This window comes from Myotis daubentonii, chromosome 20 (genome assembly GCF_963259705.1).
Source record: "Myotis daubentonii chromosome 20, mMyoDau2.1, whole genome shotgun sequence".
Lineage (NCBI taxonomy): Eukaryota > Metazoa > Chordata > Mammalia > Chiroptera > Vespertilionidae > Myotis > Myotis daubentonii.
Window position 1 is genome coordinate 6,477,495 of NC_081859.1, and position 16,066 is coordinate 6,493,560.

The window sequence follows — 16,066 nt, forward strand, 5'->3', positions numbered from 1 at the left end:
GGGGGCTGCTGGGATCCTAATGAATCTCCCAGGTTAGCGGTCCGGGGGTCCCTGGGAGTTCCCCAGCGTCCAGATCAGGAGGAAAGGCAGGCAGGGAAGGCGGGCATGTTCCCGGGCACCCTGGCCATGAGTCATTCCCTCCAGAGCGAGCGCCTAGGGTGAAATGTTTACCAGCCCCACCTCCCTCCACGCGGCCTTATAGCTCCCCTCCCGGCGGGGGCCGCCAGCACGGAGCAGCCCTGCCCTCCTGTCCTCCCCACGCAGCCCACCCACGGAGCCCACCCGAGGCCATGGCAGCTCCGGCGGCCCAGGTGTCCAGGCAGCGGGCGGCAGCCGAACGTCTTGGCTCCAACCAGAAAGTTGTGAAATACTTGGGCCAGGACTTCGAGGCGCTCAGGCAGCAGTGCTTGGATTCAGGGGTGCTGTTTAAGGACCCCGAGTTCCCAGCGTGTCCGTCAGCCTTGGGCTGCAAGGATCTTGGACCACGTTCCCCCCAAACTCAAGGCGTTGTCTGGAAGCGGCCCCCGGTAAGGAGGCGGGCTTGCTGTAAGGTGTCAGGCAGGATGGGGGGCTCTGGCTTCAGGTCAGAAGTAGTTGAGGGAGAAGGTGTGGCTCTGGATCCTCAATTCTTAGGCTCCATATTTCAGAAACCCTTTCCCTTTAACAATCTTTTTCAGAGGCGGTGAGGTTAGAGGGAAGAGCATGCAGAGGCGTTGGGATCAGACGAGTTAGATTTGAATCCTGGCTCTGCCTGTGTGGTCTTGGACCCATAACCTCCGTGAGCCTCAGTTTTCTCATCTGCGGAATGGTGCCACTGGCACCTGATTTTTTCAGGGTTGGTCTGAGGGCTAGAGATGAAGCTCTGAGCATCATGCCTGGCCCACGACAGGCACAGACCCCCAGGGCACCGGGGAACAGGCCAATGCTAGATGTCACCATTGGTCGGGGGTAAGCGGTGACATGGTTGCTGAAGGGTGCAGCGTTGCTCAAGGTCACGAGCTGGGTCACTGTTCCATCAGGGCTGGTGAGTGGAGAGGTGGGGGCTGTGGGGCTGTGAACGCGGCTGGAACTCAGGGCCTCCTGAATGCTGTCACCGGTATCACCCCAAACTCAGAGGCAGAGAACAGAGAACCATCGCCCCACAAACCCGTGTCCCTGACCTACCACGACGGGACCCGTGTCCCTGACCTACCACGACGGGACCCGTGTCCCGTGATTTGCCCTCAGGGGTCAGAGCCCCCTCTGCAGGGTGGCTGTGAGAACTGAGAGAGTCTGTTCAGCGTCTGCCACGTAAGAAGTCTCATAAGAGCACATGTTCCGTGGCTGTTGGCCAGGGAGCCTTTGTCTTCTAGAGCATGATGGGAAAATCAAGTCGTGGTACCTGTTTTCTTGGCCCTGGATGACAAGGGAGGATAAGAAGATAATTCTTTGGATACTAGAGGCCTGATGCACGAAATTCGCGCAAGGGGCTCGGCCCTCGCAGCCCTGGCTTCGTTTTGGAAGGTCGTCCGGAAGGATGTCCGGAAGGTTGTTTGGCTGTTCGGTCTAATTAGCATATTATGCTTTTATTATTACAGATAGATGGCCAAATCCTATCCCTACCCCTTTATTTTCTTTTTCTTTTTATTTATTTATTTTTATTGCTTAAAGTATTACAAAGGGTATTACATATGTGTCCATTTTATCCCCCTGCCCTAGACAGTCCCCTAGCCTCCCCTATCACCCAGTGTCTTATGTCCATTGGTTATGCTTATATGCATGCATACAAGTCCTTTAGTTGATCTCTTACCCTCCTACCTCCTGCCCCCCAACCCTCCCCGGTCTTCCCGCTGCAGTTTGACAATCTGTTTGAGGCAGCTCTGCCTCTGTATCTATTATTGTTCAAAAGTTTATAATGGTCTCTATTGTCCATGAATGAGTGAGATCATGTGGTATTTTTCCTTTATTGACTGGCTTATATATTTTATTGATTTTTTACAGAGAGGAAGGGAGAGGGATAGAGAGCTAGAAACATCGATGAGAGAGAAACATCGATCAGCCGCCTCCTGCACACTCCCCACTGGGGATGTGCCCGCAACCAAAGCACATGCCCTTGACCGGAATCGAACCTGGGACCCCTGAGTCCGCAGGCCGACGCTCTATCCGCTGAGCCAAACCGGCCAGGGCCCCTTTATTTTCATTCGACCAGTTCTGCCCCACAGTTCCTACCTCTGAGGGTAACTCCTTTGCCTGCCTCTCTCCTGCCCACCCAGGTCCGTCTGCCCACCCCTCTTGAAACATATGGCATTCCTCTGGGATGCTGGCAAAATCAAGGTTGGGAATCGTGGCTTTCTTTTCTTTCTTTCTTTCTTTCTTTCTTTCTTTCTTTCTTTCTTTCTTTCTTTCTTTCTTTCTTTCTTTCTTTCTTTCAATTGGGGATTTCTTTCTTTCATTTTTCCCCATCACCATTTATCCCCTCTATGCAGTGGTTTTATATCCTTGTCTCAAGAATTCACAGCTACATTTTATTTTAACAGACAGTATTTTTAGTCCTCTGTTGTTGTTTTTTTCTTTAAAGAATAGTTTACTGATTTTTAGAGAGAGTGGAAAGGAGAGGGAGAGAAAGAGAGAAACATCGACGTGAGAGTGTGACATCCATTAGCTGCCTGCCCCCTACTGGGAATCGAACCGACAACCCTTCGGTGCTCACCCAACCCACTGAGCCACACCGGCCAGGGCTAGGCCTCTGTTTATGTCAGGCATGGGCTCTGCACTGTGGGGAAGGCGGTGGGGCAGGTTCATTACTGCAGAGAGACTTTGGCGCTGGTGTTGGAGGAAGCAGAGGGTCCCAATGACGGTCTAACGCCCTGGGAGCAACGCTTGCAAGTTGCCTTTGCAGCGAGAACATGCGATTGCAGTGCCTTCCTGCCTCGGACCCCTTACCGGTGCCCATGTTTCCCTCGAACCCACTCATCAGGGGCCGAAGCAAGCAAGGCCTGAGTCATGTGTGTTTATGGAGTGTGCGGAGATCCTCACCTGAGTAATAGTCAGCATTGCTAATGACAAGATGTGGTTGTTATTCAGGAAGGAAAAAAAAGTGTCCCAAGTGTGTGTTGTGGGGGTGGGTGGGTGGGTGGGTGGGGAGCCTCCTGGCTTCTTTTCAGCCTCTTTGGCGGCCAAACTACTTTGTGTCTCCGATCCGAGTTCCAGTAGACAGTTAGCCCTGGAGAGAAGACTTCCGGAATGTTCTTCCGGCCTAGGCTGAGATGCCATCCCCTTACAAAGCCAGGGACGCCCTGTGGCCCCCGAAAGATTCATGACATATTAGTCATGGCGTCCCTGGGTTGTTTATTTCCTGGGGCAGGGGGAGGGGAGGTGCATTTTGAAACCTGCTAAGAAGAACATGCCGTAAAATGACACATTCCTTCCACGTACACCCCACTTAGCACCGTCCTGCTCATCACACTTCAACTTGTCTCTGGCCTTTGCAAACCACTCTGTCTCTTAAACCGAACTCAACATTTCAGCAGAATCCGGTAGGCTTACCGGCCATGCGTCGAATGAGCTGATATCGCACGGACAGTGTGACCTGGGTAACGGGCTGGCCGGCTCAGGCGAATGACTTGGGACGTGTCCGCGTGTTCCGCTGTCAGGAGTCGAAGCCACGGGGTTGGGCGCTGTCACCGAGAGAGGATGCTTAGGGCAGGCTATTGCCGCGGGAAACGGGGTCCCTGCAGAGGCCTGAGGCCTGGCCAGGGGTTCCCTGCTTCTTAGGGGGGAGTGGAGCGGAGGAACCCTTGAAGGAGACAGGACACCTTCGATAGGTGAGGAGGGGACGAGAGATGATCTCCTAGGTTGCTGTGTAGCCTGAGTTCAGGGACTCCGAAGCCATCTTTACCCGCGTGGCCACCATCACCGGGCATCTTATGACTTGTGCTTTGTCCCCAATTGCTTTCAGGAGTTGTGCCCCAGCCCCCAGTTCATCGCTGGTGGCGCCACCCGCGCGGACATCTGTCAAGGTGATCTGGGTGAGTAGGCGGGCCGCCCTGTTTGTTCCGTGCAGGGCGGGTGTGCATGTGGCACGGGTGACGTCAGAGTCAGCTGTTAGGCTTGACCGCCTGTAGTTACCTGTAAGTGGACCTAATTTGCCCCATAAAATGGCCACGTCTCTGCAATTAGGGACTGTCGTAATAGATGCTTCTGGAATTGGTAAGAAAACAGGGATCCTCTCTTTCTAGCCAAGCTTCCTCTCACGGGCCTGGGATCCTGGGACTAAGAAGGTGTTCCCCTCCCAGCCCTTCACATTCCCTCCAATCAGGTGCAGTTAAGCTTTGGGATATCATTTGTTTTGTTTTGTAAGTTCTGGCCTCACGTGTCAGACCCCCAAGTAGTAGATTGGTGCTCTTGACCTTCTACGCATCCCTGATCCCAGGGCCTCATGGCCGAGTGGGACAATACTGGCCTTTCCGGCGACAGCGTGGCTCTGACTTAGATTCGCTGGGATTCTAAACCGCCATCCCCTGGCAGCCGCAGAACACGGGGCAGGAAAGGAGAGCCGCGAGGAGAGCCGTGAGGAGACAAATCCCACGTGGTGAAAAGCAGTAAAACAACCCAAATCTCAGCATCCATCTGGACCCGATAACCTTCATGCTTTGGGGGGGGTGTCGACTCCCCTTTTCCTTCCTGGTTCTAGCCAGGAAAACGTTCCCAATCCGCTGGAAACCTTTGTGATTTTGCAGGTCACAGGGCACCTAATTTTAAACGCCTCTAATGTTCTCTCCTTTAACGAGCACCGCAGATACCCCCTGAGCCAGAGCTCCTGGGGGCGAGCATTAAGCAGGGAGAAGGCATCAGGTGCCACCTAATTTCCCACGTGGCTCAGGGAAGCGCGACTTCCCACGGAGGCTTTTAGCAGCTCCTTGTTAGTGATGTTTAACTTACTACCAGGCATTTAATAAGCCTCGTTGAATTGATGGGCCTGGATAGCTCTTCCCTTGAATCGTTATAAGCGAGGAGGAAAGAGCGTTTCCGGAAGGAGGCCTGAGCGTTACCATGGTGAGTGCGCGCTGCTGAGGGATGGAGCGGGCTGGAGCATAATAGGAAACCACCCAAACTGACTCTCAGCACCCAGCTCCCACCCAAGTCCGTGGGGCCTCGCCAGGGGGCCGCCCAGGGGTAGCCCAGCCGATGAGGCAGTGTTTTTGTTGTTGTTTAAAAATCAGTATCATTGGAACCTCTTTTGAAAGCAATTTATTGATTAAACATTTTCCAATGACAATTGCCATTCAACGTCATATTCGTTGCAGGTGCACAGCCTATTGGTTAGAGTCCAGTGGTTCTCAACCTTCTGGCCCTTTCAATACAGTCCCTCATGCGGTGACCCAACCATAACATTATTTTGGTGGCTACTTCATCACTGTCATGTAAATATCTGATCTGCAGGATGGTCTTAGGCGACCCCTGTGAAAGGGTCAAGATGAGCTCTCAGATCCATCGCTCGCTCAGGCCCAGGCTGGCAACCACACGGCAAGGTGCAGAGTTGGCACTGCCCCCTCCCAAACAGCCCGGCACCCCCCAGTCCGAGCCGAGGACCCCGGGGGCTTCCCAATGAGGGCATCCACTCTGAAACAAAGGATGATGGAGGGTCTCCATGGCAACATGAGGATGGCCGCCCGGCCTCAAACATATTAAGAGACCAGGCGACGTGAGCTCAGATGCGAAAATGCCCGGGAGCCTGGGGGGGTGTGGTGGGCAGAAAGCGAGGCGTTTTCGGCCGGGAAAACACCCCGTTACTGTGTCTCAAGGCACAGCGATGCGAAAGGAGACAGGAAGGAAGCAAAACTCGGGGTGAGGGGACCCTGGCCAGGTCCCAGGGGGACAGACAACCGCAGAGAAAGCGATTTCAACCAGCAGCCGGCACCGGTGTGGCTGGAACTCCTCAACAAAAACAAAACAGACCAAGAAAACCCACATCATTCCTCCAGGGACGCCCAGCAGCAGTTCAGCGAGGATCAGGAGGGTGAATCAGCCGACTGCAGAGCCACTGACCGAGGAGGGCTGGCGTGGGCTGGAGGGAGGGCCGAGCCAGGCCAGCGGCTTGCAGGGTTATTCCCTTCGGCCGGTGCAGCGCTGCCTGCCCAGTGATGGATGTCTCAGGACCGGGAGGTTTCCATTTAAAACAATCAGAAAACAGATTCCTGGCTTCTCTTTTTAAAAAACGGCAAAATCTGGCCCAGGTCCCTCTCTACAGTCACCCTACAAATATGGACTGAGCACCTACTCTGCGCCAAAGATACAACCGTGGGGTGGGGGCGGGGATCCTGGATGTCAGGGAGTCTCCGTTCTAACGGGGAAAACAACGAATAAACAAATACAGGTGCCAGGCGGTGGTAAAAGCCACAGAGAGAGGAGAGCCATGCGAGAGGAGAGAGAGTGAGCAGGGGGTGCTCTTAGAGGTGGGCCTGAGAGTCCCTGGGCCCCGCAATGCCAGGATCACCGGGTTCTGGGGCCTGCTGGTAGCTTGCTCTACGCCGGCGGCAGCGACGACACCGTGAGGGAGGGATTCCAGGAAAGTGTGTTTGATTCTTCATTTACAAACACCACGGGAGGTGGGGGGGGCATGTGGCGGGTCAGGGCCGGCTGGAGGTGGGATGCTTGCGGGATTGAGGACCACGTGGCTCGTCAGACATGCTGCTTGGTCAGCATCAGGGATGGTTTCCTGCTTCTGCAGCCCCCTCGGCCGCGCCCCCCAGGACAGCGCCGGGGTACCAGGAAGGGCCTCTGTCCTCGGGGCCGTGGGGGAAGGGCCCCGTGTGCCCGGAGCTGCCCCCCGGGTCTTGGCTGGGTTCCTGGAGAGGCGACGGCAGCGCTGTGTGGTCTGTTCTGTGCTGTCAGGACCCGGTGGCCCTCTTGGCTGACTCCGGCCACCTCCGTGCAGGGACACGGCACGCCCTCCATCCATCCCTGACCCCCCCAGTCGCCACAGCCTCTGCCTTCCCTTCCCCGCCCTCTGACGGCAGAGGGAACACGAGGGGTGCTCTTCGCCACCTCCTCTCACCTTCTGCTCCCCGAGTCCCCGTGGGAAGCAGGACAAAGGTTCTCTCTGCTCGGCCTTCCTCTTGGCCTCAAAAACGATGGTTCCCGCTTCAGCCATTGCTCAACGTCGAAGGGGAGGGGGTTCCAGTGTCTGGCGTTTTCTCTCTCGTTCCCTTCCTCCTCCTCCTCCTCCTCCTCCCCTGTAGCATCTCCATGTTCCCCCTCGGTGTTTGGGAAACTCTCTGGTCACTGCCTGGTTCATATAGTCTTGGCTCAACCTCTGAGCCACGTCGGCCGGAGTGGGTTTCCTGTTTCTTTCTGCGTTTGCTGGGATCTCTGAGCTGACCATTATTCAACCCTAGACCAGCGGTTCTCAACCTGTGGGTCGCGACCCCGCTGGGGGTCGAATGATCCTTTCACAGGGGTCGCCTCAGACCATCGGAAAACACATCTATAATGACGTATTGTTTTTGTGATGAATCACTATGCTTTAATGATGTTCGATTTGTAACAATGACATTGGGGGTCACCACAACATGAGGAACTGTATGAAAGGGTCGCGGCATGAGGAAGGCTGAGAACCACTGCCCTAGACTCTTTAACCTCTCGGCTTTATCTCTTCTGCCTCGATGAGGATGATGTAAGGCGAGTCAGTATCTCAAGACTGTCTTAAGCAATGAGGCATCGAGGCTGTCAGGCTGAGCCCTCAAACACAACAGGGCAGCCCTCTCAACACACAGAGAGCCAACTTCCTGTCATCTAACATCACGCGGGCAAGGAACACACACACACACACACACACACACAGAGAGACACACACAGACACACACACACACACACACACCACCTTGGGCTGGCAAACAGATGTTTCTTCCAACTGAATGTCTTATCAGAGTTGCTTTTAAGGAACCAAACAAGACATTTTTAAAAAATATATTTTATTGATTTTTTACAGAGAGGAAGGGAGAAGGATAGAGAGTTAGAAACATCGATGAATAAGAAACATCGATCAGCTGCCTCCTGCACACCCCCTCCTGGGGATGTGCCCGCAACCAAGGTACATGCCCTTGACCGGAATTGAACCTGGGACCCTTCAGTCCACAGGCTGACACTCTATCCACTGAGCCAGACTGGTTAAGGCCAAACAAGACATTTAAAAATATATATATATATATATTTATTGATTTCATAGAGGCAGGGAGAGGAGAGAGAGAAAAACATCAATGATGAGAGAGAATCATGGATCGGCTGCCTCCTGCACGCCCCCTACTGGGGATCGAGCCCTCAACCCAGGCAGGTGCCCTGACCAGGAATCAAGCCTAGGACCTTTCAGTCCCCAAAAGACATTTTGGCTTTTGTTCTTTCCATGGCTCCCCACTGGCCGAGCGCTCTGAGATGTGAAATGGTCAGCACGCAGGGGCGATCGATCGGGGGGGGGGGGAGGGGGGGCCAGAGACGTTTCTATCCGCGTACACGACTCCCAACGCGGCAGCAGGAGCTGACTGTGCTGCCCGTGACCTTGAGACGCGGGGGGGAAGGAGAGAGTCGGACGTGGAAGGGAGAGAAAGCGGGACGCTGCCGGCCTGGCCTGACCAGCGTGTCCCCACTACCCGGTGCAGGCGACTGCTGGCTCCTGGCGGCCATCGCGTCCCTCACCTTGAATGAAGAGCTGCTTCACCGGGTGGTGCCCAGGGACCAGAGCTTCCAGGAGAGCTACGCGGGCATCTTCCGTTTTCAGGTCCTGTGTGTTGCTCGCCGCCCTTGACGCTCCCTTCCATCGTCCCGCCCAGATCCACGGAATCGGAAGCTCTGGGGTCGGGCCCGGAGCCTATGTTTTCATGGCCCCGCCAGGTGGCTCTGACACACCCTTGAGCTTGCGATCCATCTGGTCACCTACACATCCACCCCCAGGCCTCAAGGCCTCGAGGAAAGTGCGGGGGAGTGAGTGCCAGGAGGCATGGGTCCGAGTCACACACACGGTCACCACAGATGCAGACACGGGGCTCGAAGCTTCCCGACTCCCTGAGCATCTCCTAGGTCAGTGATGGCGAACCTTTTGAGCTCGGCGTGTCAGCATTTTGGAAAACCCTAACTTCACTCTGGTGCCGTGTCACCTATAGAAATTTTTTGATCTTTGCCACCATCGTAAAACAAAGACTTATATTTTTGATATTTATTTTATATATTTAAATGCCATTGAACAAAGAAAAACCAACCCAAAAAAATGAGTTCGCGTGTCCCCTCTGACACGCGTGTCGTAGGTTCGCCATCACTGTCCTATGTGCATGGATGAGTAAGACCCCCAATCCTGCTCTTCAGGAACTTGGAGTCCACTAAAGGCCCCGAGACCTGAGCACTGAGCCTCCCAGAGGCTCCCCCGGGGTCCCCCTGAGCGGCGCCGTGTTCCCCCCGCAGTTCTGGCAGCGCGGCGAGTGGGTGCAGGTGGTGGTGGACGACAGGCTGCCCACGCGGGACGGGCAGCTGCTCTTCCTGCGCTCCGCCGAGGGTAGCGAGTTCTGGAGCGCGCTGCTGGAGAAGGCCTACGCCAAGTAAGTGGGGGGTGAGGTGGGGGCGGGGGTGAGGCGCTAGGAGACCCCACCGTCTTCCTGGAGGATCTCACCTGTCCCCGCGCCCCCAAACTCAAGGCGTCACATCCAAGTCTTCCCCGGCACCTGGTCCTCCATGGGCTGGACCCTCAGTGACGGAGAGAGACAGAAACTCGGGCTGGGGGTTGGCCCGCTCAGCTCTGTCCACAGGAGCGTGTGCATGGCTGGTGGGGGGGGGTGGGGGGGTGGGGGGGTGGGGGGCAGGCTGCCTGAGCCTTCTCTTTTCTGAAACCCCACGGGCAGTGTTCAGGCCCATGTGGATTTTGAAAAGGTGATAAAAAACAAGAAGGAAGTGAATGCACTCAGATACCAAACTCGCCAGAGTCTACTGGCCGCCGGTTCAACCGTCGTCCTTCCCATTGGCAGGCGATGCTCAACGCCTTCTCCTGGGTTCCTTCAATTAGCTTCGCTCACTGACACCCTTTTCTGTAACCCCGGCTCCTCTCCAGCCCTGTTCCCACAGCAGGTCCCTTGGGGTGTCCCTCCTTGAGGGAGGGTCCCCCTCAGCCCTATGCATGCCCCCCAACCCTCAGAAACCCAAGAAGCGAGGGTCAGCTTTGGAAAGGTGACGCTTGGCAAAGCGTGGCCTGGGGGGAGGGAGGTGGTCTGAGATGCGTTCCAGGCAAAGTGCTGAGTTGGCCACGTGAAACGGTGGCCCCGCGCCTTCCCCGGCCACAGAGAGAAGGCAGGCCTCCTCCGTTACCTTCAGACTGAGCCACGTCCCAGCATCGTGCCTGCCCCCGCCCCCACGTGGCTGCTCGGGGCTGTGGACGGTGCTCGCCTGCTTTCCCTTTCAACAGGCTCCTCGGCTCCTACGAGGCCCTCGCCGGCGGGTCCACGGTGGAGGGGTTTGAGGACTTCACGGGCGGCATCTCGGAGTTTTTTGACCTGAAGAAGCCGCCGACCGGCCTGTTCCAGATCATCCGGAAGGCCCTCCGTGCGGGGTCCCTGCTGGCCTGCTCCATTGACGTGAGCTCCCCTCCCCACGGGTGGCCGGGAGGGGACCGGGCCGGCCTCGGGCCAGAGCGGAGCCTGGGTCTTCATGGGCAAGTCCAGTGGCACCGTGGTCCCAGCCCGTGGGAGCTGGTGCAGCCCTAATGAGTGGGTAGGAACTGGGGTTGGACTCACGGTGGGAGCCCCAATTTCCCCTCACTGGTGGGGCCCCTTCGGTACCGTGGAAATCGCCCCAAGAAGGCAGCCTTGAGCCCTGGATCCTAGCCCTGCTTTGCTAGGCCTTGTTGCAGCGAGAGGGTCTGAAACCAGGGGCCACACCCTGGCGGGGGGTGGCTGTACGGGGTGCCAAGGTGGCAGGGAGACCCCGGCCCCCTGGTCTGTGACCACCGGCTCCTCCTCTTTCTTCTGCTCACCTGGTGGTCTAGGCCTGTGGGTTACACGTCTCTATGAAGATCCTAGCGGGACATGTGTGCTTCTGGTGGGGGATGACATGGGGCATGGGTGGGGGAGGAGGCTGTGGAACAGGGAGGATGCTGGGAAGCTCGATCCGTGAAAACAGTGAGAACCAGAACTCGTCCTGGGCAGCCGCCTGGGTCATTATCCCTCCTGCAGGCAGCGGGATAAATGAGTTCCCGGCTCCGTGACATGTTAAAGGCTTGGCAGCCACACAGCGCCCTGCCCGGAACGGCAGGCCTAAGGAAAGGGGGTGGGGTCGCACGGAGAGGTTCCTTTTCCCTGCACCCCCAGCCCCACACCAAGGCCCCGGGGCTGGGTGGCGTGTCCTTGGGAAGCATTATAGGACCAGCCCCCACAAGGTCAGGGGCGGCCGCCCTGAGCGGACTGGGTTCCCGACGCAGGTCTCCAGCGCGGCCGAAGTGGAAGACATCACCCACCAGAAGCTGGTGAAGAGCCATGCGTACTCGGTCACGGGGGTCGAGGAGGTAACACCGGCAGGGGGAGCGCGAGGGTAATGAGTCATGACGTTGGCCATAGTCCAGGGCGTCCCTGAGAGAGGGGGGGGGGGCCCACCTGATTGAGGCTCTCTCTGGCTGCAAGGGGTCGTGGTGCACTTATGAATATGGATTTTGGAGACAGACTGGGTGCCTGAGCTCCCTGTACTTCTTAGTAACTAAGTCATCCCGGGTCACTTAAGCTCTCTGAGTCTCCGATTTTTGAACTGTAAAATGAAGATAATAACAGATCCATGCCCGGCCAGTGTGGTTCAGTGGTTGAGCGTCGAACCATGAACCAGGAGGTCACGGTTTGATTCCCGGTCAGGGCACATGCCCGGGTTACGGGCTCCATCCCCAGGAGGGGGCGTGCAGGAGGCAGCCGATGGATGATTCTCCCTCATCATCCATGTTTCTGTCTCCCCCCCCTCCTCTCTCTGAAATCAATAAAATAAATAAATAACAGACGCAGCTCACGGGATTGTCGTGAGGTTTAGATGAGGGGATAGCGCATGTGGGGTGCCTCGCGCTGTCCCTGGTCGGTAGCACACGCTCCATGAATGCTAACTGCTGGACGCGGAGTATATATCGGGCAGGCACTTATTACCATTCGGTCTCATATATTAAGAACGGAGTCGGCTATAAAACCTAAACCCAAGTGAAAGGAGACGTAAACTTGTTTTTGTGCCGGATTTATTATTTACGCCACCAAATGGCGAAAAACAGAGCGGTGAGGCCTGGCCTGGAAACACTCGTTAAAAGCAAATGAAAGTGTGGCTGTTTGGGGACATTTGAGAAACGGGGTGCGGCTCTAGACGTGCAGACACGGACGCAGGGCAGCCGGGGGCCACTGTCATCGTCGTCTCCATGGCTTTTGCAGGTGGATTTCCGTGGGCGCCCGGAGAAGCTGATCAGACTCAGGAATCCGTGGGGCGAAGTGGAGTGGACGGGCGCCTGGAGTGACAAGTAGGTGCTGTCCCCTTTCCCCCCCCCGGGGCGGGAAAGCGTCGCGCAAAGACACAACCATGATGACAGGGGGCGGTGTAGTGAGTCCCCGGTGCTTCCCACCCTCAAACCACGCAGCCTGTTCAGAAAAGGGTAGCAATGGCTCCAGCCTGGGAAACGCCAAGCAGACAGAGCCCACTGAGCCGGAGTCTTGGATGCTGGGTGTCTGCGGGGCCTTTGCACGTGGGGGTCTGTCTGTTTTCCACCCACACCCTGGTGACCCAAAGGTGAGATCCACCCGGCACAATTGGGTTCCCTCCGCTCCGCAAACCCTGGCCACGCTGACAAAGGCCAGGCCCCTCAGCGCCCACAGGAAATGACCGCTTAGGAAGGGAACTCCATCGCGGGGACCAGCTGGCCGCAGCGGGCAGTGATGGATGGAGTGGCCAGCGCTCCCCGGAGCTCCTGGCGGCCGGGTATTGATTTTTCCCGCAAAGCCATTAGCGGTCACAGAGGCCCCTCTGGGCCAGGCCTCTCCGCTGGGGAGGGAGGGAAAGTCAGTGCGAGATGGTGGCTGGACTGCGAGGCCCCCCCCGTGATGTCCCCCGACTGCTGCGCCCTGGGATCGAGGTCCCCGAGGGTGTCGAACACGTGGGAGGGTTTCCTCCGAGTCACCACTGCTGGCATGGTGGGTGGGGGGTGGCTATCACTGGGATTCCTGCCTCACCTTTTCTCCCCAATGGAATGGGCCATCCTTCCGGGTCTCTGACCTCAGGCTCAGCTTCCCGTCGAAGAGGGACGATGGCCTGGCTTAGGGGACATCGGTGGGAATGAAGCGGGAGGGGCCTTGTTGGGGGGACCCCAGTTCACGCGTCATTCTCTTTGCTTGGCTGTTGAGAGGTCTGAAGGGCTCTGGTAGGTAAGGAGGAGAAGCTAACGGTGGTGAGGAGACTGGACCACAGCCTCTGTGTTTGTGCCTGTGGCTTGTAGGAAAGCGGAGCACTAGCCCCGGTGCCCGTCCCCTGTGCCCAGGAGGCCCCCAGGCAGAGGGACACGTTGATATTTCTCTCTCTCTGTCTTTCTCTCTCTCCCCCCTTCCATTCTCTCTCTTAAAAAAAAAATCAGTGGGAAAAATATCCCTGGGTGAGGATTAAACAAAACAAAAATTTTAAAAACAAGTCATTTAGCCCTAACCGGTTTGGCTCAGTGGATAGAGCGTCGGCCTGCGGACTGAAGGGTCCTGGGTTCGATTCCAGTCAAGGGCATGTACCTTGGTTGCGGGCACATCCCCAGTAGGAGGTGTGTAGGAGGCAGCTTATCAATGTTTCTCTCTCATCGATGTTTCTAACTCTCTATCCCTCTCCCTTCCTCTCTGTAAAAAATCAATAAAATATATATTAAAAAAAAAGCTTTTAAAAAAAAAGTCATTTAATTCCTCCCCCGCCCGCAGTGCCCCGGAGTGGAATGACGTGGATCCCAGGCAGAAGGAAGAGCTGGACAAGAAGGCCGAGGATGGAGAGTTCTGGTGAGGAGCTGCCCGCAGTTGGGGTTCACCCCCTGTTCGGATGTGGGGTGAATCCCTCGGGTGATGCAGAAATTCGCCGTGGTTCCCGGCCAGGGCAGGGAGCCTTTCATCCTTCTCCCCTTTCACCCCGGCGTGAGTCTGCCTCTGTGCCAGGATGCCCACAGCCTTGGCAGCGCCAGCCCCGGGCTCTCAGCGTGTAGCTCTCACCTGCCTCCCTCACCTTATCGTCCCAATGGAATGAGCCATCCTCCCGGGTCTCTGGCCTCAGGCTCAGCTTCCCCTCTAAGAGGGACAGCAACCCTGTGCTCGGATGCCCTGGACGCCGGCCTGGCTTGGAGGACATCCGTGGGAATGAAGCAGGAGGGGCCTTGTTGGGGGGACCCCAGTTTACGCGTCATTCTCTTTGCTTGGCTGTTGAGAGGTCTGAAGGGCTCTGGTAGGTAAGGAGGAGAAGCGAACGGTGGTGAGGAGACTGGACCACAGCCTCTGTGTTTGTGCCTGTGGCTTGTAGGAAAGCGGAGCACTAGCCCCGGTGCCCGTCCCCTGTGCCCAGGAGGCACCCTGCCCCCGCCTCCCCAGCCCAGCTAGCCCAGCTCTCTTGACGGAGCCCGTCTGTCCCTCTGCCCCCAGGATGTCCTTTTCGGAGTTTCTGAGGCAGTTCTCCCGCCTGGAGATCTGCAGATGGTCCCCCGACTCCCTGAGCAGCGAGGAGGCGCACAGGTGGGACCTGGTGCTGTCCAGTGGCCGCTGGGCCCCGAGCTCCACCGCCGACGGCTGCCAGAACCCCCCAAGTGAGCGCGGGCCGAGGGCCTCCTGGGCTTGGCCTCCCGAGGGGACTTTAAGGTTCCTCTTTGGGCAGTGCCTTTGCACTCCGTTCTCTGGCCTCTGGGCACCGATCAGGGGGTGGGGTGGGGGCAATGGGCTTGGCGGCCAAGACATGGGCTGATCTCACCTGAGGCCTGATCTCAGCAAGCGTCATTCTCTAGCTTCTGGTCCAGACTGTCCCTGCTTCACCCCCTGCCCCTGCCCCCTGAGATGGTGCTTCTTCCCACTAACCTGGGCACCTGCGCTGAGGCCTCCGTCCATGCCCACCTGCCTAGGTGGCCGGTCCCCAGCCGCTGAGCTGGGACGCAGTGGCTGATGGCCTGGGGAGGGACGTCTGCTGCTCCGATCGCCCGCACCCGTCCCAGGGGCCATTTCTCGTGCTCGCACCTGAGCCCGAGGTGGAGGGGCCTGACCTTGGGGGTCAAGGATGGCCACACGCGGGCCTGGGAGCGGCCCCTCTCGCCCTCACGGGGAGGCACTGGCGCTCTCTCCCCGGTGGGCATGGTCTCTGCACTGACCCAGCTTATTAGGAAGGGGGGAAGCCGCCCCGTCCCTGCCCCCCGCGAGCGCTAATACACACATATGCAGGCTCCTCCTAGGTCCCAGCCACTGGGGCAGCCCCGGAGGAAGACACCCCGAAAAGATGCACCCACATCTCTCAGGAGAGGGAATCCAATCCGCTTCCTCCACTTCCCGCCTCCCCAGGCCCGCGTGTCCTCCCGGCCTCGGTGAGGTGCTGCGTGCCTTAGACTGTCCGGGGGCAGGGCCAGCTGCAGGGCTGGGCTCGGTGCTGTGGAAGCAGCGTTACAATAAAATCCTCCTTGAGTGCGGGCCTGGATCTTTTATTTTTTTAAATATATTTTTATTGCCGAGCTGGTCTGGCTCAGTGGATAGAGCGTCGGCCTGCGGACTCAAAGGTCCCAGGTTCGATTCCGGTCAAGGGCATGCACCTGGGTTGCGGGCACATCCCCACTGGGAGGCGTGCAGGAGGCAGCTGATCGATCTCTCTCATTGGTGTTTCTAACTCTCTATCCCTCTCCCTTCTTCTCTGTAAAAAAAAATCAATAAAATATATTTTAAAAAAATAAAAATAAAAATATATTTTTATTGATTTCAGAGAGGGAGAGAGAGATAGGAACATCCATGATGAGAGAGAACCATTGATCGGCTGCCTCCTGCACGCCCCTCACTTGAGATCGAGCCCGCAACCTGGGCATGTGCCCTTGACTGGAATCGAACCTGGGACC

The 16,066-nt window shown here is 57.1% G+C and overlaps 1 protein-coding gene across 1 annotated transcript; it reads left to right on the forward strand.

Moving 5' to 3' along the window:
* Positions 1-250: 250 nt before the first annotated feature.
* Positions 251-15,647, forward strand: LOC132222643 (calpain-8-like). The gene is made up of 10 exons (XM_059677838.1): positions 251-527; positions 3,938-4,007; positions 8,634-8,752; positions 9,430-9,563; positions 10,421-10,589; positions 11,432-11,515; positions 12,405-12,490; positions 13,920-13,994; positions 14,625-14,785; positions 15,408-15,647. Exons 1-10 carry the CDS (start codon positions 291-293, stop codon positions 15,416-15,418), a joined length of 1,146 nt encoding a protein of 381 aa, XP_059533821.1. The 5' UTR covers positions 251-290; the 3' UTR covers positions 15,419-15,647.
* Positions 15,648-16,066: the final 419 nt, after the last annotated feature.